This window comes from Bos javanicus, chromosome 7 (genome assembly GCF_032452875.1).
Source record: "Bos javanicus breed banteng chromosome 7, ARS-OSU_banteng_1.0, whole genome shotgun sequence".
NCBI lineage: Eukaryota > Metazoa > Chordata > Mammalia > Artiodactyla > Bovidae > Bos > Bos javanicus.
The window spans coordinates 8,106,491-8,134,065 of NC_083874.1; the positions used below are offsets into that span (position 1 = coordinate 8,106,491).

The following is a 27,575-nucleotide window of genomic DNA, read 5'->3' on the forward strand; positions in this document are numbered from 1 at the left end:
CGGCTCTTTTTCACATCAAACTGTTCCTGCCCCAAGCCCTTTGCACATGCAGTTCCCTCTGGCTAGGAAGCCCTGATTCTTTTGAAGCTGCCTCTTTCTCATCCTTTAGGTCCAATGGCATTTCCTTAGGAGGCCTTCATCTCCCTGACCATCTACCATTGTCCAGTCATTATTATATCACTGTGATTCATTTCTTCTTCTTTTTTAAATTAAAAAAGTTTTTTGATTGCACCACATGGCATGTGGGATCTTAGTTCCCCAACCAGGAATCAAACCCATGCCCCCTGCATTATAAACACAGTCTTAACCACTGGACCACCAAGGAAGTCCCTTTGTTTCTTATAACACTTGCCATGGCTTAAACTCTATAGTTCTAGTGACTAGTTCTAGTTTATCTGTCTCCTTGTTCAGACTGGGGCTGCATGAGGTAACACTTGTCTGTCTTATTTACTGCTGAATGTGCAGGTGGGAGATCAGGTGGCAGGTGGTAGAGACTTGGACAGAGGACGTTGTGTGTGTTTGGTGATAATATATTTTGGTATAGATCTCTGTGTTTATCCTACTTGTAGTTCATTGAGATTCTTCGATGTGTATATTCATGTCTTTCATCAGTGTTGGAAAGCTTTGGGGACATTATTTCTTCAACTATTCTTTCTGCCCCTGTCGCCTCTCTCCTTCTGGAATTCCTGTTAGGCATATATTGATATACTTGATGGTGTCCCACAGGTCTCTTAGGCTCTGTTAGTTTCTTGGTTCTATGTATTTGGGAGAAGTGAGGTTGAGAGGGGTGGGGTCCACACCATCAGATTTGAGGCAACTGCTGACAGTGGAGACAGGGGTTGGGGGTCAAGGCAATACCTCTTCACAAGCTGAGGGGAGGGACTGCAGGACTATGGTCCTTTGGGGTACTGTAACTCAGAGGAGCTGGAGGCTGATGTAAGGGTAAGAGCAGCCCTTGGTTCCACTGTGTGTGTGTAATAGGTTGCTTCAGTCATGTCTGACTCTGTGTGACCCTATGGAGTTTAGCCCACCCAGCTTCTCTGTCCATGGGATTCTCCAGGCAAGAATACTGGAGTGGGTTTCCAGGCCCTCCTCCAGGGGATCTTACTGACTCAGGGATCAAACCTGTGTCTCTTACCACCTATATCACATCAAATGATCAAAGGACACTCACAGGTCACATCAATATTATTATTATTTTTGGTAAACCCTTTTGACAGAGCTTCTATGTGTTTCCTGTTGCATTTATTTGGTTACATGTAACTCATTTAATACCCACTCCAGTGTTCTTGCCTGGAGAATCCCAGGGACAGGGGAGCTTGGTGGGCTGCTGTCTATGGGGCTGCACAGAGTCGAACACGAATGAAGCAACTTAGCAGCAGCAGCCACTCATTTAATTCACAGTTGGCTATGATTCTTTCTCAGTGCTCAGAAATTGTTGATAAGTGAAAACAAATGATCTACAAACTGTATATTATGAAATGATTATGAGTGATAAGCTTCATACTATGTGAATTTTGTACAATAATTCATCTGAATTTTGCTAGTTGCTGCTCAGATTTTGGTGTGTGTGCACGTTTGTGTATTTTGTTTCCTCCAGATATTCACATCATTGGCTGATGTACTATGCTTATGATGCCTGATGGATAAATCAGCCCTCAGCAGGGATTTGTTGAAATGCAGGCAGAGGGGGCAGATCAGGTTTGAGTGGAGCTCTACACCTCTGTGGCAGACAATGGAAGTTGATGAATATGTATTCTACCTTCCTCACCCTTCAGGTGGATTGACTGAAGTGTGTGTTCTGCACTGACTCTCAGAGGTCCTCATGGGATTGAGTCCCAGCAACCCACAGTGGGAACTTGCAGATCAGTGCACTCTTTACTGATTCCCTTCCCTTCCCTGTCTCACTTCTCCACCTCCCTTTCAGCATTTTCTGTGTGTGTGTGTCAAGTCACTTCAGCTGTGTCCCTCTTTGTGAGCCTGTGGACTGTAGCCCACCAGGCTCCTCAGTCTATGGGATTCTCCAGACAAGAATACTAGAGTGGGTTGCCATTTCCTCCTCCAGGGGATCTTCCTGACCCAGGGATCAAACCTGTATCTCTTGTGTCTCCTGCATTGGCAGGTGGGTTCTTTACCACTAGCACTGCCTGGGAAACCCTTGAGCATTTTCTAGGTCACTTAGAAAAACTATTTATTTATTTATGGTGGTGCTAGGTCTTCATTGCTGTGTGCAGGCTTTCTCTAGTTGCAGTGAGTAGGGGTTACTCTCTAGTTGTGGTGTGTGGGCTTCTCATTGCATGGCTTCTCTTGTTGTGGAGCACAGACTCTAGGGCATGTGGGCTTCAGTAGTTGTGGCTGGTGGACTTACTTGCCCTGCTTCTTGTGAAATCTCCCTGGACCAGGGGTTGAACCTGTGTCACCTGCACTGGTAGGCAGATTCTTTTTATTTTTTTCTTTTTATTTTTTAAAATTTTGTTTTATTTTTAAACTTTATAATATTAGTTTTGCCAAATATCAAAATGAATCCGCCACAGGTATACCCGCGTTCCCCATCCTGAACCCTCCACCCTCCTCCCTCCCCTCCCCTCCCTCTGGGTCGTCCCAGTGCACCAGCCCCAAGCATCCAGTACCGTGCATTGAACCTGGACTGGCGACTCGTTTCATACATGATATTATACATGTTTCAATGCTATTCTCCCAAATCTCCCCACCCTCTCCCTCTCCCACAGAGTTCATAAGACTGATCTATACATCGGTATCTCTTTTGCTGTCTCGTACACAGGGTTATTGTTACCATCTTTCTAAATTCCATATATATGCGTTAGTATACTGTATTGGTGTTTTTCTTTCTGGCTTACTTCACTCTGTATAATAGGCAGATTCTTAACCACCGTACCATCAGGGAAGTCCTCCTAGATCTCTTTCCAAATAAACTACTTGTCCTTGAATCCTTATCACAGGACCAACTTCTGGGAGATGCCGAATGAAGATATTCTCTCTAGGCCTCAATTTCCTCATCCGTTCAAAGGGAAGAATAACTCCCCATTATGGGAATAGGAGGTGTTGGGGATGAGGCATGCGTCTGTGGGTTAAGTCCCCTGTCTGCTACCTCTCTGGGGGTCCTCACTTCCTGGGAAATGAAAGATGGAGCTGATTACAGGGAGTTTCTGCCACCTCCTGTTGTCATTGCAGTTGTTCCCACACTGGAGACTCACTGGCATCTTGCATCTTCCAGGATGATAAGGCAAGTTCTACAGCCTGCACAGGTCTCTCTGGCTGGGAGTCAGTCCTCAGAGGTACCAAGGAAGAAGTGGCTACCCAGAGATGTCCCCTGGGGCAGCATTGAGGAACTAGAGGGGACAGAGGGTGGTTGAGTTCCCACAAGGCCGCTTCCTGAGGCAGGATGTGGTATTGCCTGGAAGGCAATCAGAGAGGGCAGCATATGTCAGCCAGAGCCTCCCGATGACCCATGAAAAAGCCCTGCCGGACACTTGTAGAGCTGGAGCTGAGGTACAGGGGGGCCCCCTGTTGCCCATGAAGTTGTTTTTGTTTAGTTACTAAGCTGTGTCTGACTCTTTGCAACCCCATAGACTGTAGCCTGCCAGGCTCCTCTGTCCATGGGGTTTTCCAGGCAAGAATATTATAGGGATAGATTGCTATTTCCTTCTCAGAGAATCTTCCTAACTCAAGGGCTGAACCCATGTCTCCTGCACTGGCAGGTGGAATCTTTACCACTGAGTCACCAAGGAAGCCCTGCCCATGTTGTTGTTGTTCAGTCACTCAAGTCGTATCTGACTCTTTGTGACTTGCCGCCCCAGCCCCCGCTCCCCCGCCCCCCCCCACCTCCGCCACGGATCGCAGCATGCCAGGCTTCCCAGTCCTTCACCATCTCCTGGAGCTTGCTCAAACTCATGTCCATTGAGTCGGTGATGCCATTCAACCATCTTGTCCTCTGTCATCCCCTTCTCCTTCTGCCTTCAATCTTTCCCAGCATAAAGGTCTTTTCTAATGAATCAGCTCTTTGCATCAGGTGGCCAAAGTATTGGAGCTTCAGCTTCAGCATCAGTCCTTCCAATGAATATTGGATTGATTGGATTGAATATTCAGGATTGATTTCCTTTAGGATTGACTGGTTTGATCTCCTTGCAATCCAAAAGACTCTCAAGAGTCTTCTCCAACACCACAGTTCAAAGCATCAATCCTTTGGCACTCAGCCTACCTTGCTTTTATTATTAGCTGCAGGTCTGCTGGGCTCTCTTGATGACCAGGTGTCTGCACAGGCCCCAGGACATATTTGACAATTGGCTACCTGCAGTCAAACCAAGAGCTGCCCTAGTGCCCGGCTTTTAAGGCCTGGGGGTGCTAGTGTGGCCACCAGGGCTTCATAGGTGCTAGTTGTCCCAGAGGTAGAGGAGGCAACCTGAACAGAGGAGTACACTGGTCAACCCCCTATGAAGACCTGGGCACGACCACTCAAGAGGAGCTACCCTGGTTGGCAGTACACTACGTGTGTTGTTTACTCATGACTGCTAGGAGAATTAAGCACTGTCTACATGACACCACGGGGAGTGGACAACTAGGAGCTAGAGCCTTGTCTCTTTTGGACCCTGCACCATGTGCCTTTTACCTTTGCTGATATTATTTTTTTTAAATTTTTTAAAATTAATTTTTATTGGAGTATAGTTGCTTTGTAATGTTGTGTTAATGTCTACTGAATAGCAAAGTGAATCATGTATATATATATATACACACCCCCACCCTCTTTTGGATTTCCTTCCCATTTAGGTCACCACAGAGGACTGAGTGGGGTTCCCTGGGCTATATAGTAGGTTCTCGTTACTTATATGTTTTATATATAGTATCAACAATGTATATATGTCAATCCCAATCTCCCAGTTCATCCCACCTGATGATTTTAATTTGTATCCTTTCTCTGCAATAAACCATGAATATAGCAACTTTGCTGAGTTCTGTGAGTCCTTCTAGTGAATCACTGAACCTGAGGGTGGTCTTGGGGGGACGTCCTACTACACAGATTCATAGAGAGGGCAGTAATTCCCCAGATCCCTGATAAATGTACATTTGGAAGTAGGAACTTCCTTGGGCTCCCAGGACCTTGGGCTCAAGTCTTACTGAGTCCTTTATTATGTCTTGTTGGCATGGCTTTCTAGCCACTCCCAGCAGCAGATCTGGTGAGGACTTTTGCCCCTTAAGAACCGCACATGGGGCAGGACTTGAGCTGTTCCAAGTCATCCACCTGGGAGGTGGGTGGGAAAGTCACCCACCTGGGAGACCAACCAACATCATGATGCGAGAGGGATCAGGTTTTAGGGTCACACAGTTTGGATTGGAATTCCTTTCCACCCCACTCGATTCAGCATGTGACCTTGGGACAATCAGTTCCCCTGTATGATCCTCCATGTCTGAATCTCTCAAACTGATCTGAATACCCAGTAAAATCCCATATGGAGAGAAAGAAATGTTATTGTGTTCTCACACTGGCCAGGGAATCTTTCCCTGGTGCTGGGAAAGACTGAAGGCAAAAGGAGAAGGGGACAGCAGAGGATGAGATGGTTAGATGGCATGACCGACTCAATGGACAGGAGTCTGAGCAAACTCTGCGAGATAGTGGAGGACAGAGGCGCCCCTTGCTATATCCACTGGGTTGAAAAGAGTTGGACATGACTTAACAAATGAACAACAACAACTGGCCAGCGTTATTCATCCATCGATCCTCTCATCCATCCATCCATCAGTTCATTCATTCCTTAATTTACTCAACAAGTAAATTTTGAGCAGCTGCTGAGCCCCATGATTGAAAATAAAAGGCTGCAGTTCATGGACCAAATTTCATGCTACTGTTGATAATTTTTTTGGTAATTAAGACCTTCAAACCTAGTGTTTGTGAGGGAAGAGTTAGTGATGTGACCATAAGATTAATATGTCCAGTGATTTGTAATTTTAGGAAGCCCACACTAGATTTTAGACAGGATTTTCTGGGTTGCAAATTAGGGATTAGACAGTTGATACAGAAGGTGGAAACTTCTTCCTGATTTCCTCTTTTTGAGATGTCAGTTCAGTCTCTCAGTAGTGTCCGACTCTTTGCGACTCCATGGACTGCAGCTTGCCAGGCTTCCGTGTCCGTCACCAACTCCTGGAGCATACTCAACTCATGTCCATTGAGTTGGTGATGCCATCCAACCATCTAATCCTCTATCATCCCCTTCTCATCCCCTCCTCCTCTCCTCCCCAAGATGTAGTTGAGATATTTTGGTATTTTGAGATATTTTGGTAGTTACTATATTTGGGAACATCTGTTGCAGGTAGAGCTTCCCAGGTGGCCCTACTGGTTAAGAACCGGGCAGCACGGTTGCAAGGTAGCCCGCCGTATTGAGAGAGGCAACTATGTTGGAGGGGCAGGGTTGAGGAGGAGTGCCAGTCACTAAAACCCAAACATCAGATGCATTTCTGCAATATTATTTTACTTTCTTTAAAACAAGCAAACAAAAGCTCCACTGCATGCTACGTTTTATCACTATAATTTGGGGGAGCAGAATACACAGAAGGTTAATATTAGTTGAGATTCTTTCTGCATTAATTTGATGAGTTCAATACATTTTTCAATGCAATGGGAAAAAAGTACTATTTTTAAGAAAACTTTTTCTTGATTTTGGATGGGAGTATAGCTGATTAACAATGTTGTGATACAGGTGGACAGCAAAATGACTCAGCCATACATATACTTGTATCCATTCTGCCCCAAGTTCCCCTCTCATCCAGGCTGCCACATAACACTGAGCAGAATTCCCTGTGCTATAGAGTAGGTCCTTGTTAGTTATCCATTTTATTTACTTATTTTTAAAATGTTTTATTTTGTATTGGGGGATAGCTGCTGAACAAACAATGTTGTAATGGTTTCAGGTGAACGGGGAAGGGGCTCAACCATACATATGCATGTATCCATTCTCTTCCAAACTCCCCTCCCATCCAGGCTGCCACATAATGCTGAGCAGAGTTCCATGTGCTATATAGTAGGTCCTTATTGGTTATCCATTTAAAATATAGCAACGTGTCCTTAAATAGAGCAACTGTGTCCATACCAAACTCCCTAACTATTCCTTACCCCCACCCACCCGCCCTGGCAAACGTTAAATTCGTTCTCTGAGTCTGAGTCTCTTTCTGTTTTGTAAGTTCATTTGTATCATTTCTTTTTAGATTCCACATATAAGGGATGTCATACAATACTTCTCCTTTGTCTTATTCACTCAACCTCTAGGTCCATCCATGTTGCTGCAAGTGCCATTATTGCATTCTTTATTTCAAATTTATTTTTAAATGGGAGGAAAAATTGCTTTAAAATGTTGTGTTGGTTTCTGCCATATGATTTCACCCTTTTGAACGGCTCAGTCATATTACATGGTTCTTTGGCTTCCCTGGTGGCTCAGATGGTAAAGAATCTGCCTGCAATGTGAGAGACATGGGTTCAATCCCTGGGCCAGGAGGATCATCCCCTGGAGAAGGGCATGGCAAACCACTCCAGCATTCTTGCCTGGAGAATTCCATGGACAGAAGAGCCTGGAAGGCTGCTGTCCATGCGGTTGCAGTCAGACATGACTGAGCAACTTTCACTTTCATACTTCCATATATGTTCAGTTCAGTTCAGTTGCTCAGTCGTGTCTGACTCTTTGCAACCCCATGAACTGCAGCATGCCAGGACAGACCTCCCTGTCCATCACCAACTCCTGGAGCTTGCTCAAACTCAGGTCCATTGAGTTGGTGATGCCATCTCACCATTGCATCCTCTGTCGTCCCCTTCTCCTCCTGCCTTCAATCTTTCCCAACATCAGGGTCTTTTCAAATGAGTCAGCTCTTCGCATCAGGTGGCCAAAGTATTGGAGTTTCAGCTTCAACATCAGTCCTTCCAATGAACACCCAGGACTGACTTCCTTTAGGATGGACTGGTTGGATCTCCTTGCAACCCAGGGGTTCATATATGTACCACACCTTTAAAAAGTACTATATTTTGTGACATGTAAAATGATAGAAATACCTTTTCTCGAGGTATTGCCTTCCTCCTTGTAGCATCAGAGCTGAGTCATTGTGACAGAGGCCTTACGGTCCATAAAGCTGATATTCATTTACCCTTTGGCCCTTTACAGAAAAAGCTTGCTCATCACTAGCGCATGGTAGGACTTGGCAACAGGTTTGTTCTGAAGCACCTGCCCTCCTGTATTCTTGCTTATCCCCCGATGGTCCCCTCATCCTGAGTCCAATCCCCCCTGGTGAGGTCTGACCACAGCCCCCTGCACATTTCATCTGTCCTCACTGTGGGCTAAAGATACACCGGTCTCCATGATTTCCCTGAACAACCCAGGCTCTGTCCCACCACGGGAAGGCTGCACATGCTGTTCCCTCCCAGAGGAGCCAGGATCTGTGTTTCCTAAAAGCAGTTTTTACAGTATGCTACATGCTAAGTCACTTCAGTCGTGTCTGACTCTGTGCAACCCCATAGATGGCAGCCCACCAGGCTCCCCAGTCCCTGGGATTCTCCAGGCAAGAACACTGGAGTGGGTTGCCATTTCCTTCTCCAATGCGTGAAAGTGAAAAGTGAAAGTGAAGTTGTTCAGTTGAGTCCGACCCTCAGCGACCCCATGGACTGCAGCCTTCCAGGCTGCTCCGTCCATGGGATTCTCCAGGCAAGAGTACTGGAGTGGGGTGCCATTGTATACTAATGCATATATATGGAATTTAGAAAGATGGTAACAATAACCCTGTATGCGAGACAGCAAAAGAGACACAGATGTATAGAACAGTCTTTTTGGACTCTGTGGGAGAGGGAGAGGGCGGGATGATTTGGGAGAATGGCATTGAAACGTGTATAATATCATATAAGAAATGAATCGCCAGTCCAGTTTCGATGCATGATACAGGATGCTTGGGGCTGGTGCACTGGGTTGATCCAGAGGGATGGTATGGGGAGGGAGGTGGGAGGGGGTTCAGGATGGGGAACATGTGTACGCCCATGGTGGATTCATGTTGATGTATGGCAAAACCAATAAAATATTGTAAAGTAATTAGCCTCCAATTAAAATAAATTAAAAAAAAAAGACAAGGACTAAAAAAAAAAAAATAAAAGCAGTTTTTAATCCATTTTGTGACGTTCCACTATTGCCACCTGCTGGCCACTTATTCAAACTGTAGCTGCAATGCTTTTATTTATTTTATTTTATTTTTAAACTTTACAATATTGTATTAGGTTTGCCAAATATTGAAATGAATCCGCCACAGGTATACACGTGTTCCCCATCCTGAACCCTCCTCCCTCCTCCCTCCCCATACCCTCCTCTGGGTCGTCCCAGTGCACCAGCCCCAAGCATCCAGTATCGTGCATCGAACCTGGACTGGCGACTCGTTTCATATGCCATTCTCCCAAATCTCCCCACCCTCTCCCTCTCCCACAGAGTCCATAAGACTGATCTATACATCAGTGTCTCTTTTGCTGTCTCGTACACAGGGTTATTGTTAACATCTTTCTAAATTCCATATATATGCGTTAGTATACTGTATTGGTGTTTTTCTTTCTGGCTTACTTCACTCTGTATAATAGGTTCCAGCTTCATCCACCTCATTAGAACTGATTCAAATGTATTCTTTTTAATGGCTGAGTAATACTCCATTGTGTATATGTACCACAGCTTTCTTTATCCATTCATCTGCTGATGGGCATCTAGGTTGCTTCCATGTCCTGGCTATTATAAACAGTGCTGTGATGAACATTGGGGTGCACGTGTCTCTTTCCCTTCTGGTTTCCTCAGTGTGTATGCCCAGCAGTGGGATTGCTGGATCATAAGGCAGTTCTATTTCCAGTTTTTTAAGGAATCTCCACATTGTTCTCCACAGTGACTGTACTAGTTTGCATTCCCACCAACAGTGTAAGAGAGTTCCCTTTTCTCCACACCCTCTCCAGCATTTATTGCTTGTAGACTTTTGGATCGCAGCCATTCTGACTGGTGTGAAATGGTACCTCATAGTGGTTTTGATTTGCATTTCTCTGATAATGAGTGATGTTGAGCATCTTTTCATGTGTTTGCTAGCCATCTGTATGTCTTCTTTGGAGAAATGTCTATTTAGTTCTTTGGCCCATTTTTTGATTGGGTCATTTATTTTTCTGGAGTTGAGCTGTAGGAGTTGCTTGAATATTTTTGAGATTAGTTCTTTGTTAGTTGCTTCATTTGCTATTATTTTCTCCCATTCTGAAGGCTGCCTTTTTCCCAGCAAACAAAAGCCCAGGTCCAGACGGCTTCACAGCTGAATTCTACCAAAAATTTAGAGAAGAGCTAACACCTATCCTGCTCAAACTCTTCCAGAAAATTGCAGAGGAAGGTAAACTTCCAAACTCATTCTATGAGGCCACCATCACCCTAATACCAAAACCTGACAAAGATCCCACAAATAAAGAAAACTACAGGCCAATATCACTGATGAACATAGATGCAAAAATCCTTAACAAAATTCTAGCAATCAGAATCCAACAACAGATTAAAAAGATCATACACCATGACCAAGTGGGGTTTATCCCAGAGATGCAAGGATTCTTCAATATCTGCAAATCAATCAATGTAATAGACCACATTAACAAATTGAAAAATAAAAACCATATGATTATCTCAATAGATGCAGAGAAAGCCTTCAACAAAATTCAACATCCGTTTATGATAAGAACTCTCCAGAAAGCAGGAATAGAAGGAACATACCTCAACATAATAAAAGCTATATATGACAAACCCACAGCAAACATTATCCTCAATGGTGAAAAATTGAAAGCATTTCCTCTAAAGTCAGGAACAAGACAAGGGTGCCCACTTTCACCATTACTATTCAACATAGTTTTGGAAGTTTTGGCCACAGCAATCAGAGCAGAAAAAGAAATAAAAGGAATCCAAATTGGAAAAGAAGAAGTAAAACTCTCACTATTTGCAGATGACATGATCCTCTACATAGAAAACCCTAAAGACTCCACCAGAAAATTACTAGAACTAATCAATGATTATAGTAAAGTTGCAGGATATAAAATCAACACACAGAAATCCCTTGCATTCCTATACACTAATAATGAGAAAACAGAAAGAGAAATTAAGGAAACAATTCCATTCACCATTGCAATGGAAAGAATAAAATACTTAGGAATATATCTACCTAAAGAAACAAACTGTAGCTGTAATGCTTTTAAAGCTTTTGGGTAGAACCTCTCCTGACCCTGTCCAGGGCAGGGAAAAATGGAAGATGCCTGTGGAAAAAATGCCCCAAATTTGGATCTCTCATGTTTAGGGCCCAGATCTCCACAGCCATTCTCTATCCCCATCTATTCCAGTGATCCTCAAATTTTAAGGCTCCTATAACTCCCCTGAGATGGTTAAAATGATGACTTAAGTGGTCTGATAAGGTGTCTGAGTCTTCATTTCTGTCAAGCTTCTCATAATAATGATGACTCTGATTCATGGACCACTGAGTATCAGGCTTTCCTTTTTCTATAGAAAAGAGGTCAGTTAAATGGGAAGGAAATCTAAAAAAGAGGGGATAAATATATATGTACAGCTGGTTCACTTTACTGTACAGCAGAAACTAAAGAAACATTGTAAAGCAAGTCTACTCTGATAAAAATTAATTTAAAAAGAAATAAAAAAATCCCCCTGTAAAGGGCTAGATAGTAAATATTATAGATTTTGCACAGGATACATTGTAGCTTGAAAAGAGTTGTGTATATGTGTGTGCTCAGTCATGTTAGACCCTTTGTGACCCCATGAATTGTAGCCCACCAGCCTCCTCTGCAAGGAGATCCAACCAGTCCATCCTAAAGGAGATCAGTCCTGGGTGTTCATTGGAGGGACTGATGTTGAAGCTGAAACTCCAATACTTTGGCCACCTGATGCAAAGAGCTGACTCATTTGAAAAGATCCTGATGCTGGGAAAGATTGAGGGCAGGAGAAGGGGACGACAGAGGATGCGATGGTGAGATGGCATCACCGATTCAATGGACATGGGTTTGGGTGGACTCTGGGAGTTGGTGACGGGCAGGGAGGCCTGGTGTGCTGCGGGTCATGGGGTCGCAAGGAGTCAGACATGACTGAGCAACTGAACTGAACTGAGCCTCCTCTGCCCATGGAATTTTCCAGGCAAGGATACTGAAGTGGGTTGCCATTTCCTTTTCCAGGGGATCTTCCTGACCCAGGGATTGAATCTGTGTCTCTTGCATCTCCTACATTAGCAGGCAGATTCTTTACCACTGTGACACCTGGGAAGCCCCCAAACAGTCACAGATGATGAATTAATTAATGAGTGTTGCTTGTTGTTGTTGTTCAGTCATTAAGTTGCTTGTTTAGTCACTGCTACTGTTAAGTCACTTCAGTCGTGTCTGATTCTGTGCGACCCCATAGATGGCAGCCCATCAGGCTCCCCTGTCCCTGGGATTCTCCAGGCAAGAACACTGGAGTGGGTTGCCATTTCCTTCTCCAATGCATGAAAGTGAAAAGTGAAAGTGAAGTCGCTCAATCGTGTCCGACCCTCAGCGATCTCATGGACTGCAGCCTTCCAGGCTCCTCCATCCATGGGATTTTCCAGGCAAGAGTACTGGAGTGGGGTGCCATTGCCTTCTCCTTGTTCAGTCACTAAGAAGTCACAAAAGTCCAACTCTTTGTCACCCCACGGACTGCAGCACGCCAGGCTTTCCTGTCCTTCACTGTCTCCCGGAGTTTGCTCAAACTCATGTCCATTGAGTCAGTGATGCCATCCAATTATCTCATCCTCTGTTGCCCCCTTCTCCTTTTGCCCTCAATCTTTCCCAGCATCAGGGTCTCTTCCAATGAGTCGGCTCTTTGCATCAGGTGGCCAAAGTATTGGAGCTTCAACTTCAGCATCAGTCCTTCCAATGAATATTCAGGGTTGATTTCCTTTAAGTTTGATTGGTTTGACCTTGCAGTCCAAGAGGCTCTCAAGAGTCTTTAGCACCACAGTTCAAAAGCATCAATTCTTTGGCCCTCAGCCTTTTTTATGGTCCAATTTTGTTCCCATAAAACTTTATTTATGAGCTCCAAAATGAAAATTTTACATAATTTTAATGTGTCATGAAGTAGTCTTCTTTTAAAAAATTTCCAACCATTTAAAAATGTAAAAACCACTCTTAGCTTGCAGGGCACACAAAAACAGGCTGTTGGCTGAATTTGGCCCACCGACTGCAGTTAGTAAATCCGTGCTTTGGGCACCGAATTCTAGACAATATTGTGTGTTGTTGAGACCGGGGGCTGTAGAATGGGTCCTCTGTTTGCACCTTCACTACTGCTTATTAGAAGCTGTACTTTTCAAGTCTGGTTTCCTCATCTGTAAAATAAGGAGTTATATTTCCTACCTTTTAGGAAAGATAGGGGTCCCCAACCTCCAGGATCTAATGCCTGATGATGTGAGGTGGAGCTGATGTCATAATAATAGAAGTCAAGTGCACAATGAATGTAATGGACTTGAATCATCCTGAAACCATCCTGCCAACACCCTGGTCCATGGAAAAATTGTCTTCCATGGAACTAGTCCCTGGTGCCAAAAATGCTGGGGACTGCTCTTGTAGGCTTTTTGTTTGAAATTTAATGAGATAGTGTATTTAAAGGGATGATCCCCGTGCAGGGCACATAATAAATCTCAGCTATTGGTATCCTCACTGTCATCACACTGAGACCAAAAATTGAATTCATGCAATCTGAATCCTTCAGGTTTTCTCCAATTGTAGCATAGACTCCCTTAACCAGAAAACAGGGTAGATCCTTAACCAGAACACAGGGTAGTCAACACTTGAGAGGATAAATCTGGGCATAGTCTTTGCATGATGCCAGCCCTTCCTCAACTAACTGTACTAGTTTGCTAGGGCTTCATAGCAAAGTATCACATACTGTGTGGCTCAAACAACTGAAGTGTATCCTCTAACATTTCTGAAGGCCAGAAGTCCAACATCAAAGTTGTCAGCAGGGTTTATTTCTCCTGGAGATGGTGATGGAAAGTCTGTTCCATGCCTCTCTCTTAGCTTCCGGTGGTTTCCTGAAATCCCTGGCATTCCTTGGCTGGTAGAAGCATCATTTCCATCTTCACATGGCCTTCTCCCTTCTCACATGTCGGTGTCCAATTTCTATCTTTTTATAGGGGTGCCAGTCACAGTGACTCAGGACCCTAATGACCTCATTAGAACTAGTTATCTTGGAAAAGACCCTATTTTCAGGACAGGTCACCTTCTGAGGTGCTGGGGGTTAGACTGAGACATTAGACTGCCACATATCTTTTTGGAGGACACAACTCAACCCCTAACTCGACCTCTCTCTGCATCCCAGCTCACTCCATCCACTTGTTGCTGACAGCACCTATAGCATCATATAGGGTTTGGAGTCAGGTGATGGAATCACAGGAAACATATGGACTCTGAAGCTCGCCCAGGGCCAGTGTCCTCCCACTGAGGTCTGTGCACTGCCTGCTTCAGGACCGCCTGGACAGCCTGCTAAGAAGCCGGATTCCAGGATCCAGTATCAGGTTGCTGAATCACAATCCCTATGATCCAAAGAGCAGCATCTCCTATGTCCCAATCTGGGGGACACAAGAGGCCTGTTTAAGACTGATCGTCGTGCAAAGTCAAGCCACTAGGTTCCCTGTGAGACTGAGAATGGTGGTTGCTGAGTTGGACAGCAAGTCAGCTCATCTCAACAGATGCTCTCAAAGTCCTCCCCCAAGTTACTTATGAAGCACAGTGATATAATACACGTGGCTAATAGACACTGTTTTATCAATATTAAACTGAGAGGAGCTGGTCTTTCATCCCACTAGGATTATCCACGCAGCAATCCTATAAACCTCAGAGACTTTCAGGCTACTTCAGAGTCTTCTATGCTACTCTGGTCTTCATGGAAGAAGATAAACCATGACAAAAATGGGATGGTGAAGAATCTGGCTGCATTGCATGAGACCCGGGTTTGATCCCTGAGTTGGGAAGATCCCCCGGAGAAGGGGGTGGCAACCCATTCCAGTATTCTTGCCTGGAGAATCCCATGGACTGAGGAGCCTGACAGGCTACAGTCCATGGGGTCACAAAGAGTCAGACATGACTGAGCGACTAACACTTTCACTTTACTTTCTTCCACTTTCCCTTCCCATAGCACTTGATTTCTCTTTTATGATGCATTTGCCAAGTTGATCTGTGATGATTTATTGACATATCTCTATTCCCACCAGATTCTGAATGTTTTGAGAGCAGCAATGGATATATTCCTGTGTCCCATGCACTGAAAAGTGGTCACTGAACATTGGTAGGTGCTGAACAGCTCTTCTGCCCTAGGTCTGAGGGGGCTACCTTATGGACCACTAGGCCCCCTCTGGGACAGAGAATTGTCACTTCTAAATGAACACCTAGTGAGCTAATCCCAACACATGCTCTCAGATTCCTCCCCCAAGTCATTAGGAAACATGGCGATATATCTGGCTAATGTACATTGTCTTTATCAATATTAAAATTGAATGTAGCTAATCTTTCCTTCAATAAGGATTATCCATGTAGCAATCCTATAAGCTCAATACCTCAGAGAGTTTAAGGCTACTTCAAAGTCTCCTCTATGCTGACCTTGAGGGGTAAGATAAATCATGGAGAAAAACCCATATCTTTCCCCTTCTGTATCACTCACTTTATCATCTCTTATGACACAATCACCATGTTGCTCTGTGATGGTTTACTGATGCGTTTCCATCCCCTACCAGATTCTGAATGCCTTGAGAGCAGAGATGGGATGTATTCCTGCATCTCAGGCACTGAACAGTGATCCTGGAATATAGTGAAAGTGAAAGTGTTAGTGGCTCAGTCGTGTCAGATTCTTTGTGACCCCATGGACTGTAGCCCACAAGGCTCCTCTGTCCATGGAATTCTCCAGGCAAGAATACTAGAGTGGGTAGCCACTCCCTTCTCCAGGGAATCATTTGACTCAGAGATCAAACCTGGGTCTCCTGCATTGCAGGCAGACCTTCTGAGCCACCAGGGAAGCCCAAGGAACATGGTAGATGCTAAGAAACTATTCTGACCTAAGACTGAGATGGGACTACTTTGCTGACTAGTTTCCTCAGAGCTGCCTTCATGTTCTTGTTCCTTAGGCTGTAGATAAAGGGGTTCAGCATGGGGATGACCACCCCACACATCAAGGCAGCCACCTTGTCCTTCTTCAAGGAGGTGGGAGATGCTGGCTGCAGGTACACGGCAAAGATGGTGCCATAGAATAGAGTCACCACGGTGAGGTGTGAGCCGCAAGTGGAGAAGGCTTTCCATTTGCCCTGAGCAGAAGGGATCTTGAAGACCACCCAGAAAATGTAGATATAAGAGAGGAGGATGCATGTGAGAGGGCTGATGCCCATGATGATGCCAAAAGCAAAGATCACCAACTCGTTGGTGTGTGTGTCTGAGCAGAAGAGCTTCAGCAGGGGCATGAGGTCACAGAAGAAGTGGGGGATTTCAGAGGCAGCACAGAAGGTCAACTGAGCCATGAGGCTGGTGTGGACAGTGGACTGGAGGTTGGTGGTCAGCCACGACCCCACCACTAGCAGCTCACACACACGGGGACTCATGATGGCCAAGTAGTGCAGAGGGTGGACAATGGCCATGAACCGATCAATGGCCATCACAGCCAGGAGGAAGCTGTCCATGGTCCCAAACAGGTGGAAGGCATACATCTGGGCAAGACAGCCTGCAAAGGGGATGGCTTTGCTCTGAGTCCAGAGGTTCACCAGCATCTTGGGGACGGTGGTGGAAGACAAGAAGATGTCGATGAAGGACAGGTTACAGAGGAAGAAGTACATGGGCGTGTGGAGGTGTGAGTCTGTGATGATGGCCAGGATGATGAGCAGGTTTCCAAAGATGGTGACCAGGTACATGGGCAGGAAGAGCCCAAAGAGGAAGATCTGATGCTCTGGCTTTTCTGAGAGTCCCAGGAGGAGGAATTCTGAGACTGCTGTTTTGTTTTCTTGCTCCATGGACAGCTTTTGTCTGCTAGGAAAGAAACAAGGGTCAGAGGGAAGCGATGTAAAGCTGGGAGTCAGGGGTGGAATTCTAGTCTCAGCTCCCTACAGACCTGTACATTCTGTGAAAACGCGTGGAATTCTTTTAGCTCCCTTCCATGGAATTTTGTTTTCCCAAACAAAGCCATCCATATTTGAGATAGTCTCAAAGATCTAACTAAGTTGTTTTGAGACAACCTGTCTCAAGGTATATTGTTTTGAAACAATTTTCTCAAGGGTATATTGTTCACAAGCACCATTGTTTTTCTTCAGTGAAGCGAAGTTTCATAGGAAACAAAATTGGGAGAAATCAAATCCAAATATGATTATCTTCTGTTCTCCTTTCTCTTCCTTCCCCCTTATCTTTCTTTCCTTTCCTCCCTCCCTTTCATTCTTCCATCAATAAGACATAATCTTAGCATCAGTTTTAGGTTCATGACTTTTGGTATAAGATGAATAATATTCTTCTGCTCTTCCAATGAAACTCAAGTTTGTTAGGGGTATTTTATGATCTATTAATACTACTGTGTGATCACTAAATCCTAAAGGAAATCAACCCTGAAAATTCATTGGAAGGACTGATGCTGAAGTTGAAGCTCCAATACTTTGGCCACCTGATGCAAAGAGCTGACTCATTGGAAGAGACCCTGATGCTGGGAAAGACTGAAAGTAGGAGGAGAAGAGTATGACAGAGGATGAGATGGTCAGATGGCATCACTGACTTGATGGACATGAGTTTGAGCAAGCTCCGGGAAATGGTGAAGGACAGGGAAGCCTGGTGTGCTGCACTCCTTGGGGTCAAGAAGAGTTGGACATGAATGAGAGACAGAACCGGAGAAGGCAATGGCACCCCACTCCAGTACTCTTGCCTGGAAAATCCCATGGATGGAGGAGCCTGGTAGGCTGCAGTCCATGGGGTCGCTGAGAGTCGGACACGACTGAACGACTTCACTTTCACTTTTCACTCCCATGCACTGGAGAAGGAAATGGCAACCCACTCCAGTGTTCTTGCCTGGAGAATCCCAGGGACGGGGGAGCCTGGTGGGCTGCCGTCTATGGGGTCACACAGAGTCGGACACGACTGAAGCGACTTAGCAGCAGCAGCAGAGAAACAGAACAACCGTGTGATCACTAGGTAGACTCCCTCTTTCTTTTCTTTTTTTTGCTATCAGTGTTGAAAACTCTCACGAAAGGGTGGGAACATAAATGTACATAAACATACTTTTCACATTTTAATTTGAATCCAGCAGATAAATTTATTCACTGGGCTTCCTGATGAGGACCGAGAAGTTTTCTCTAATAATGCTTACATTGATGGTAGATACGTGTTAGCAGTCTTGCCTTAGCCATATATGTAGGCTGAAGTCTATGCTCCAGTTGGTTTCATGAGGATTGAACCAGAAATGATCCTTGCTAACTCATCTAGGTGCAGAATCCTTTCAGATCTCAGTATATTTTACAATGTTATATGGAAATTGCTCTCAATTACCTTGCTCACAACTAATTTGACAGCAATATATTTTAGTGATTCTTTTTTATTATGAAGACTTTACAAAGCATTCAGTTTGATTTTCATAAACCACATTTCCCATTTCCTCCCTCCCTCCTTGCCTCCTTCCCTTCCTTCCTCCCTCTTTTCTCTTGTAGTTTGTGGAATCACATCATATTAGTTACACAATACACTTGCAGCAGCCACTATAATCAGCATAATCAGGTTTAGGATTATTTAAAATGAGTCAACTCCTCTGAGCAGAAATGTTTCAGCAAGCTAGTGATTATGATTAGCCTCCAGGCCTCAAGCATTCAGCATACAGTGGCAACAGTCAGTTTATTTTCAGCAGAAAAAGAGACTTTGGATGAACCCAGAAAGTTGGTAAAGTGGAAGTTTTAAAGGGAGCTTTCACGGTTACAAAAGACTATCTGGAGCCTTAAAAGTAATGGTATTTTGGAAGTATATTTGCTCTCAGCAGTTGCTTTGCAGGATAAGAAATGTTATATTTTTTTATATTCTAGAGCAACTGTCACTGCCCATTAAAAATAGGTTTGCATTAAAATATACACTGTTGTATCTTATCAATCAGATGTTCAAAAAGTTTATTCAAAATAAAAACTCCCAACCTGTACTATTCAAAGGTAAGCTGTTTCCATGACAATGAGAAAAGTGTGATTAGATGTCTAACTGACAGAAAGCAGAATGTGCTACATGCTTATTCCTGATTTTAATATGATGACAAGAAAAGTGAGTTTGTAAAATAACGTTCTGACATGAACTGATAGGAAAATTTGGATGAAAGGAGAGAACAGGAAAGAGCAAGCTTTAAAGAAATGCAGACATGTAGTAGGCAAGCTTGATACTATTCCTATGCACTCATTTTAAGTTGAGAATGAGTTTGATCCTAGTTTTGCTTCCTCATCTATTTAGAAAGTCCCCGTTATTACTAGCAGGTTCATATCGAAAGTCCAGAGAAAGCAGATCTTCACTGCATTCATACAAGACCACCAAAGACTGGTTGCATTTGCCTCTCCAAGTCTCCATTTCCCAGTGGGTAGTGCTTATCCTTCCTTTAAGCTAATGAAGATTTATCGAGAATGTGTTAGGGTCTAGGCACTATGTCCATGTTTCTTATAATACATGGACAATATAGAAAAAAATCAACATGACATTATCACCAGGTCCTTGTAAAATGTTAATATTATCTTTTTGAGAGACATCTCTGGTGGTTAAGAATCCATCTTTCAGTGCAGGGGAAATGAGTTACATGGCTGGTCAGAGAACTAAGACTCCACTCTCCAGAGTGTCCCCTCCCAGCCCAGACTGAGCCGCCAGTCCCTTAGGCGGCAGTGATGTACAGTCCAGGCTGAGAACCACTGCCCTAGAGCAACCAAAGACTTCCTGTCGACAGTTGCACAGGTGTGGCTAGGAAGGGACTCACAGTAGTATATGCAACTGAGAGAAACCTGCATATTAAGTTGCTTCAGTCGTGTCCAACTCTTTGCAACTCCATGGACCATAGCCCTCCAGGCTCCTCTGTCCATGGGATTCTCCAGGCAAGAATACTGGAGTGGGTTGCCATGCCCTCTTCCAGGGGATCTTCCTGACCCAGGGATCAAACTCGTGTCTCTTAGTCTCCTGCATTGGCAGGCGGGTTCTTTAACACTAGTGCCACCTGGGAAGCCCTAGACAGACCTGAGCATCACCCTACAAAAACTCAAACCCTTGTAAAGTAACTGTGTCTCTGTTGGAGACCTGTCCAGCGTAACAAGGAAGACCCTGTGCTGCTAGCCTTCCTAAAGCCCTCTTTCACCGCCTCTTCGCCTCCAGTGGTCCTATTCCTAACAGCAGATATTAGCATATTTTCTCTGTTCTTGAAACACCTTGGGGTCACGTATCACCTTCCTTGTACAGACTGACCTATATACTAGGTTTACCCATTGTGGTGGTGGTGTTTAGTCGCTAAGTTGTATCCGACTCTTTTGCGACCCCCATGGACTGTAGCCCACCAGGCTCCTCTGTCCGTGGGATTTCCCAGGTAAGAATTACAGGAGTGGGCTGTCATTTCCTTCTCCAGGGCATCTTCCTGACCCAGGGATCAAACCCACATCTCCTGCACTGTCAGGCAAATTCTTTACCACTGAGCCACCAGGGAAGCCCTATGATTACCCACACATTTCTTCTTCTGCTGCTGCTAAGTCACTTCAGTCATGTCCAACTCTGCGTGACCCCATAGATGGCAGCCCACCAGGCTCCCTAGTCCCTGGGATTCTCCAGGCAAGAACACTGGAGTGGGTTGCCATTTCCTTCTCCAATGCATGAAAGTGAAAAGTGAAAGTGAAGTGGCTCAATCGTGTCCGACTCTTTACAACCCCATGGACTGCAGCCTACCAGGCTCCTCCGTCCAAGGGATTTTCCAGGCAAGAGTACTGGAGTGGGTTGCCATTACCTTCTCCAACCCACACACTTCAGTAACCCTTAAAACGTTTCCAAAGACCCATTGTCTTGGAAAGCAGAGAGATATGAATTTAAAATACTCGTAATTAAGAGTTTAACCTAGTACTTGTTGACAGCACAGAGTTTAGCTTTGAAACACCCCTGCTCATAGTGTGTGAGTGGCCATTCTCAGAAGCAGTGGAGTGTGAGAGAGTGAAAAGAAGTCTCAGCTCAAATGAGAGACCAAACACTTGCAGGCTTGGTGGCCCTCACCAGCTCCATCTCTCTTTCTCTCTCTGAGTTGTTGCGAAACCCACACATAAAGAAATGGTAGTACCTGAGAAGGCTCAACGCTTTACAGATATTGTCATTAAATGCCTCTGTTGTGTTTCTGTCAGCAATGTGTTCCCAGGCTTTGAGAACTGGGGACCTATCTAGGTAAGAAATGAGTTAACGAAAGGAAACTCCTCTCATTGCTAGAAAAAGACAATATTTTTTCAGCTGCGCTAGGTCTTCGTTGCAGCACGGGTGTTTCTCTGGCTGTGATGAGTGGTCTCCAGAGCACACGGATGCCAGAGCGTGTAGGCTCAGTCGTTGTGGCCCTATGATAATTCCCATGCAGGGTGGTCTGGAGGTTCATACCCCTCCTCAGAGTGCTCAGATGCCTGAGTCCATGTCTTTTCACTCATCTGACCTTGATGGAAAGTCCATGAAGACAGGGAATTTATGTTGTTAAATTCACCAATGAAAGCTCTTAGAAATTAATAAATAATCAGTTAACGTATGTTGCATAAATAAAGGTATCAAACATGTCTTGACTGTAAGTCAGGTGCTGTGCTTGGTATGTGGACTTCAGTCCTTATTACAATGTCTTCTTGTCGGTCATGGGAAGTGATCAGTCTTCTTTTACCTGGTGTAGTCTCTATCAAGGGCTTCCCTGGTAGCTCAGCTGGTAAAGAATCTGCCTGCAGTGCAGGAGACCCCGGTTTGATTCCTGGGTCGGGAAGATCCCCTGGAGAAGGGATAGGCTACCCACTCCATTATTCTTGGGCTTCACTGGTGGCTCAGATGGTAAAGAATCTGCCTGCAGTGTGGGAGACCTGGGATCGATACCTAGATTGGGAAGATCGCCTGGAGGAAGGCATGGCAACCCACTCCAGTATTCTTGCCTGGAGAATCCCCAAGGACAGAAGAGCCTGGTGCGGGTCAGTCCAGGGGGTTGCAAAGAGTTGGATACAACTGAGCCACTGAACACAGCACACACACTCCCTACAAAGCACATCTTGAGTAGGATTAGGGAATCTCTCTTCTACTCTTTTTTTTTTTGCCACACCATGCAGCATGCAGGATCTGAGTTCTCCGACCAAGATGGACCCATGCCCTGTGCACTGGGAGATGGAAATCTCAACCTCTGGACCACCAGGGAAGTCCTCCCTTCTACTCTTGAATCAAAATGTTGTCCGGGGACTGCCACGGTGGTCCACTGGTTAAGATTTCACCTTGTAATGAAGAGGGTGAGGGTTCAATCCTTGTTCAGGGAGCTACGATCCCACATGCCTTTGACCCCAAAACCAAAACATGAAACAGAAGCAATATTGTAGCAAATTCAGTCAAGACTTTAAAAATCGTCCACATCAAAAAAATTGTTGGTGGACATGAATCTTTGGTGTTGGGGTGTCCAGGTCACGACTCCCACTTCTGTTCCACTAGGTAGCCTCTCTATTTCCTGGAATCCCTTTAGTTTTACCTTTCCCCCAACTGGCTTTTTGATTTCTTAAAAATGTTAACTTTTAAAATGTGTTAATACTAACTCTTGTTTAAGAAAGTAGCCATGCAAGGACAAAATGAAATGATGTCCATTAATTCAGGTGTCCATTTATCCAGTTCTTTACATGTCCCCTTAATGGATAACCCCTCTAAATGACTTCTGTGTAACTTCCCAGGATCTCCATCTCTACACACACACACACACACACACACACACACACACTTCCTTCTGGAAGTATGAGGGAGAATATGTCCATGCCTCTCTCTTAGCTTCTGGTTGTTTGCTATCAACCTCTGGCATTCCTTGGCTTGTGGAAGCACCACCTTGATCTCTGCCTTCATCTTCATGTGGCCTTCTCCCTTGGGGGAATGTCTGTGTCCATATTCTACATTTTTATAAGATAGTCACGAGGTCATCAGGACCCCCTCCCCCAATGACCTCATTTTAACTTGATGACCTTAGTAAGGACCCAGTGGCAGATTTTATTTTCTTGGGCTCCATAATAACTGTGGATGGTGACTGCAGCCACAAAATTAAAAGACGGTTGCTCCTTGGAAGAAAAGTTGACAAACCTAGACAGCATATTAAAAAGCAGACATCGCTTTGCAACAAAGGTCTGTATAGTCAAAGCTATGTTTTTCCCAGGAGTGATGTACAGCTGTGACTGTTGGACTGTAAAGAAGGCTGCTATGCTAAGTCACTTCAGTCGTGTCTGACTCTGTGCGACCCCATAGACAGCAGTCCACCAGGCTTCCCCGTCTCTGGGATTCTCCAGGCAAGAACACTGGAGTGGGTTGCCATTTCCTTCTCCAATGCAGGAAAGTGGAAAGTGAAAGTGAAGTCGCTCAGTCGTGTCCGACTCTTAGCGACCCCATGGACTGCAGCCCACCAGGCTCCTCTGTCCATGGGATTTTCCAGGCAAGAGTACTGGAGTGGGGTGCCATTGTCTTCTCTGAAAGAAGGCTGAGTGCTAAAGAATTGATGCTGTCAAATTGTGGTGCAGGAGAAGACTCTTGAGAGTCCCTTGGGCAGCAAGGAGATCAAACCCATCAGTCCTAAAGGAAATCAAGCCTTTGGAAGGAATATTCACTGGAAGGGCTGATGTTCAAGCTGAAACTCCAATACTTTGGCCACCTGATGTGAAGAGCCAACTCACTGGAACAGACCCTGATGCTGGGAAAGACTGAAGGCAGGAGGAGAAGGGAACAACAGAGGATGAGATGGTTGGATGGATGTCATGACCAACACAATGGACATGAATTTGAACAAACTCTGGGAGATAGAGGACAGGCAGGCCTGGTGTGCTGCAGTCCCTGGGGTCACAAAGGGTCAGATATGATTTAGTGACTGAACACCACCAATGAGAAAGAAGTACTGGGTATGAAGTACCCATATGATTTTGACATATGTTTTTTGTTGTACACAATTCACCCCCTAATTCTAACTCTCTGTGTAACCCAGGCTGCCCATCTGCTTGTTGTTGATAGCACCAGGGTCCAGTCAGCCTGCTCAATCACAATCACCACGATCCAAATGCCATCATCTTCTAAGTCCCAATCTGGGGGACATGGGGGCCTGCTGATGACAGTAGTCCTCCTGCAAAGTCAAACCACTAGACTCTATGTAAGGCTGAGAATTGTGGCTGCTGAATCCAATAGCGAATCAGCTCATCTCAAAGTCCTTCCCCAAGTCATTAGAAAGCATGGTGATGTAATACACCTGGCTAATACACATTGTCTTTATCAGTATTAAAATTGAGCACAGCTAACCTTTCCTTCAAAAAGGAGAAATCCTATAAGCTCAGTACCTCAGAGAGTTTAAGGCTACTTCAAAGTCTCCTCTGCTCTGATCTTAAGGGGAAAGAGATCATGGGGAAAATACACATCTTTCCCTCCTGTAGCACTTCATTCATCTCTGTTGACACAATCACCATGTTGCTCTGTGATTATTTATTGACATGTCTCTATCAGCCACCAGGCTGAATGTTTTGAGGGCAGAAACAGAGTGTATCCTTGTGTCCTAGGCACTGAACTGTGGTCCTGGAACATGGTAGGTGTTGAACAACTTTTCTGTCCTAGGACTGAGAGGTAGCTGCTTTGCTGAATAGTTTCCTCAGGGCTGCCTTCATGTTCTTGTTCCTTAGGCTGTAGATAAAGGGGTTCAGCATGGGGATGACCACCCCACACATCAAGGCAGCCACCTTGTCCTTCTTCAAGGAGGTGGGAGATGCTGGCTGCAGGTACACGGCAAAGATGGTGCCATAGAATAGAGTCACCACGGTGAGGTGTGAGCCGCAAGTGGAGAAGGCTTTCCATTTGCCCTGAGCAGAAGGGATCTTGAAGACCACCCAGAAAATGCAGATATAAGAGAGGAGGATACATGTGAGAGGGCTGATGCCCATAATGATGCCGAAAGCAAAGATCACCAGCTCGTTGGTGTGTGTGTCTGAGCAGGAGAGCTTCAGCAGGGGCATGAGGTCACAGAAGAAGTGGGGGATTTCAGAGGCAGCACAGAAGGTCAACTGAGCCATGAGGCTGGTGTGGACAATGGACTGGAGGTTGGTGGTCAGCCACGACCCCACCACTAGCAGCCCACACACACGGGGACTCATGATGGCCAAGTAGTGCAGAGGGTGGACAATGGCCATGAACCGATCAATGGCCATCACAGCCAGGAGGAAGCTGTCCATGGTCCCAAACAGGTGGAAGGCATACATCTGGGCAAGACAGCCTGCAAAGGGGATGGCTTTGCTCTGTGTCCAGAGGTTCACCAGCATCTTGGGGACGGTGGTGGAAGACAAGAAGATGTCCACCAGGGACAGGTTACAGAAGAAGAAGTACATGGGCGTGTGGAGGTGTGAGTCTGTGATGATGACCAGGATGATGAGCAGGTTTCCAAAGATGGTGACCAGGTACATGGGCAGGAAGAGCCCAAAGAGGAAGATCTGATGCTCTGGCTTTTCTGAGAGTCCCAGGAGGAGGAATTCTGAGACTGCTGTTTGGTTTTCTGGTTCCATGGACAGCTTTTGTCTACCGTGAAGGAGAAAAGGAGGAAGGTGAGAGACATAAAACTTGGAGTCAGAGATGGAGTTCTGTCTCAGCTCCCTGCAAACCTGTGTGTTTTGTGAAAACCCGTGGGATTCTTACAGCTCCCTTCTCTGGATTTCTGTTTCCCCAAGGAAAACCATCCATGTCTGAGAATGGATAGTCTCAAATGTCTGACTGAGCTGTTTTGGGATAACTTAGGTATTGTTCATAAACACACTCATTTCTCTTCATAGAGCCAAGCTTCATAGAAAATCAAATTGAGAGAAATCAAGTCCAAACCTGATCATCTTCTTTCTCTTCTTTTCCCCTCATCTTTTTCTCTTTCCTTTCCTCCTTTCCTCTTCCATCAATAAGACATAATTTTAGCATCTCTTTTGGGTTCATGACTAGGGATATAAGGATGAGTAGCACTTTTCTGAAGCATCCAATGAACCCTAAGTTCATTAGGGACACTTTATGATCTGCACCCATCATGACTAGGTAGACCCCTTCTCATTTGTCATGATGAGGACCAGTGTTGGAAACTCCAGCAAAAGAATGGAAACATAAAGTGGACAAACATACCTTTCACGTTTTAACTTGAGTCCAGTATGTAAATTTATTCATTGGACTTTTTGATGAAGACCAAGTTCTTTTCTAGTATGAGGAAATTGGTGGTAGATCTGTATCAGCTACCTTGCCTTAGCCATATACATAGGCTGAAATCTGTGTTCTGTTTTTTTCTATGAATGTGGAACAAGGAGTTAAGGATCCTTGTAAAACAATCTGGGCACAGAATCCTTTCAGATTTTTACATGTCTACATCCAAATTGTCTTCCATTACCTTGTTCACATCTATTTTGACAGCAGTTTTTAAAAATGATTCCTTTTTGTTATTAAGTCTTTACAAAGCATACAATTTGGATTTCATGAAACCATATTTCCCATTCCTTCCCTTCCTTCCCTCTCTCCCTTCATTCCGTCCTTCCTTCCTCCTTTCTCTTATAGTTTGTTAATTTTTATAGTATTATTTAAACAATACATTTGTAGCAGCAACTGCAATCAGCATGATCAGGTTTGGCATTATTTAAAATGACTCAACTGAGCAGAAATGTTTCAGCAAGCTAGTGAGTAGGCCCCTGGCCTCAAGCATTCAGTGCATTGGGACAGTATTCATGTATTTTCAGGGGAAACAGTGACTTTGAATGAACCCAGAATGCTGGTAAAGTAGAAGTTTTATACAGAACTTTCACACTAACCAAAGAATATCTGGAGCTTTAAAGCTAATGACATTTTGGGGACTTCCCTGGTAGTCCAGTGGCTAAGACGTCATGCTCTCAGTGCAGGGGGCCCCAATTAGATCACTGACCAGGGAACTAGATCCCACATGCTGCAACTTAGGAGTCGGCAGGCTGCAACTTGAGAGTTGAGTTCACGTGCCCGTGCGCCTCAATTAAGACCTGGCACAGCCAAACAAAATACATATTTAAAAACAGAAAGCTAATGGCATTTTGGAAGTACATTTGGTCTCAACAGTACCTTCACAGGACAAGAAATTCTGTATTTTCATATGATCCAGACAAACCATCACTGCTCCTTGAAACAGTTTTGCACCCTCAGTAAAATATACAATGTTGTATCATGTCGAACAGATGTTCAGAAAGTTTATTCAAAATAAAAACTCCCAGACACAGCCTGGACTATTCAAAGATAAGCCATTTCCATGACAACAAGAAAGGTGTGATCAAGTGTCAGTTGACAAAAAGCAGAATGTCCTGCATACGTATTCCTA

The 27,575-nt window shown here is 44.7% G+C and overlaps 2 protein-coding genes across 2 annotated transcripts; both read right to left on the reverse strand.

Annotated features, from left to right (window-relative positions):
- Window positions 1–16,026: 16,026 nt before the first annotated feature.
- On the reverse strand, window positions 16,027–17,205 carry LOC133251940 (olfactory receptor 1I1-like). Its single transcript, XM_061424713.1, has one exon. It carries the CDS (start codon window positions 17,035–17,037, stop codon window positions 16,096–16,098), a length of 942 nt encoding a protein of 313 aa, XP_061280697.1. The 5' UTR covers window positions 17,038–17,205; the 3' UTR covers window positions 16,027–16,095.
- Window positions 17,206–24,723: 7,518 nt separating this feature from the next.
- Window positions 24,724–25,917, reverse strand: LOC133251941 (olfactory receptor 1I1-like). Its single transcript, XM_061424715.1, is given in 2 exon segments — window positions 24,724–24,839; window positions 24,841–25,917. Coding segments are annotated over 2 exon segments (996 nt in total). The 5' UTR covers window positions 25,774–25,917; the 3' UTR covers window positions 24,724–24,776.
- Window positions 25,918–27,575: the final 1,658 nt, after the last annotated feature.

Bases quoted from the DNA above. Each gene is read 5' to 3' on its own strand.
- LOC133251940 (XM_061424713.1), bottom strand. From the start codon at position 17,037: ATGGAGCAAGAAAACAAAACAGCAGTCTCAGAATTCCTCCTCCTGGGA.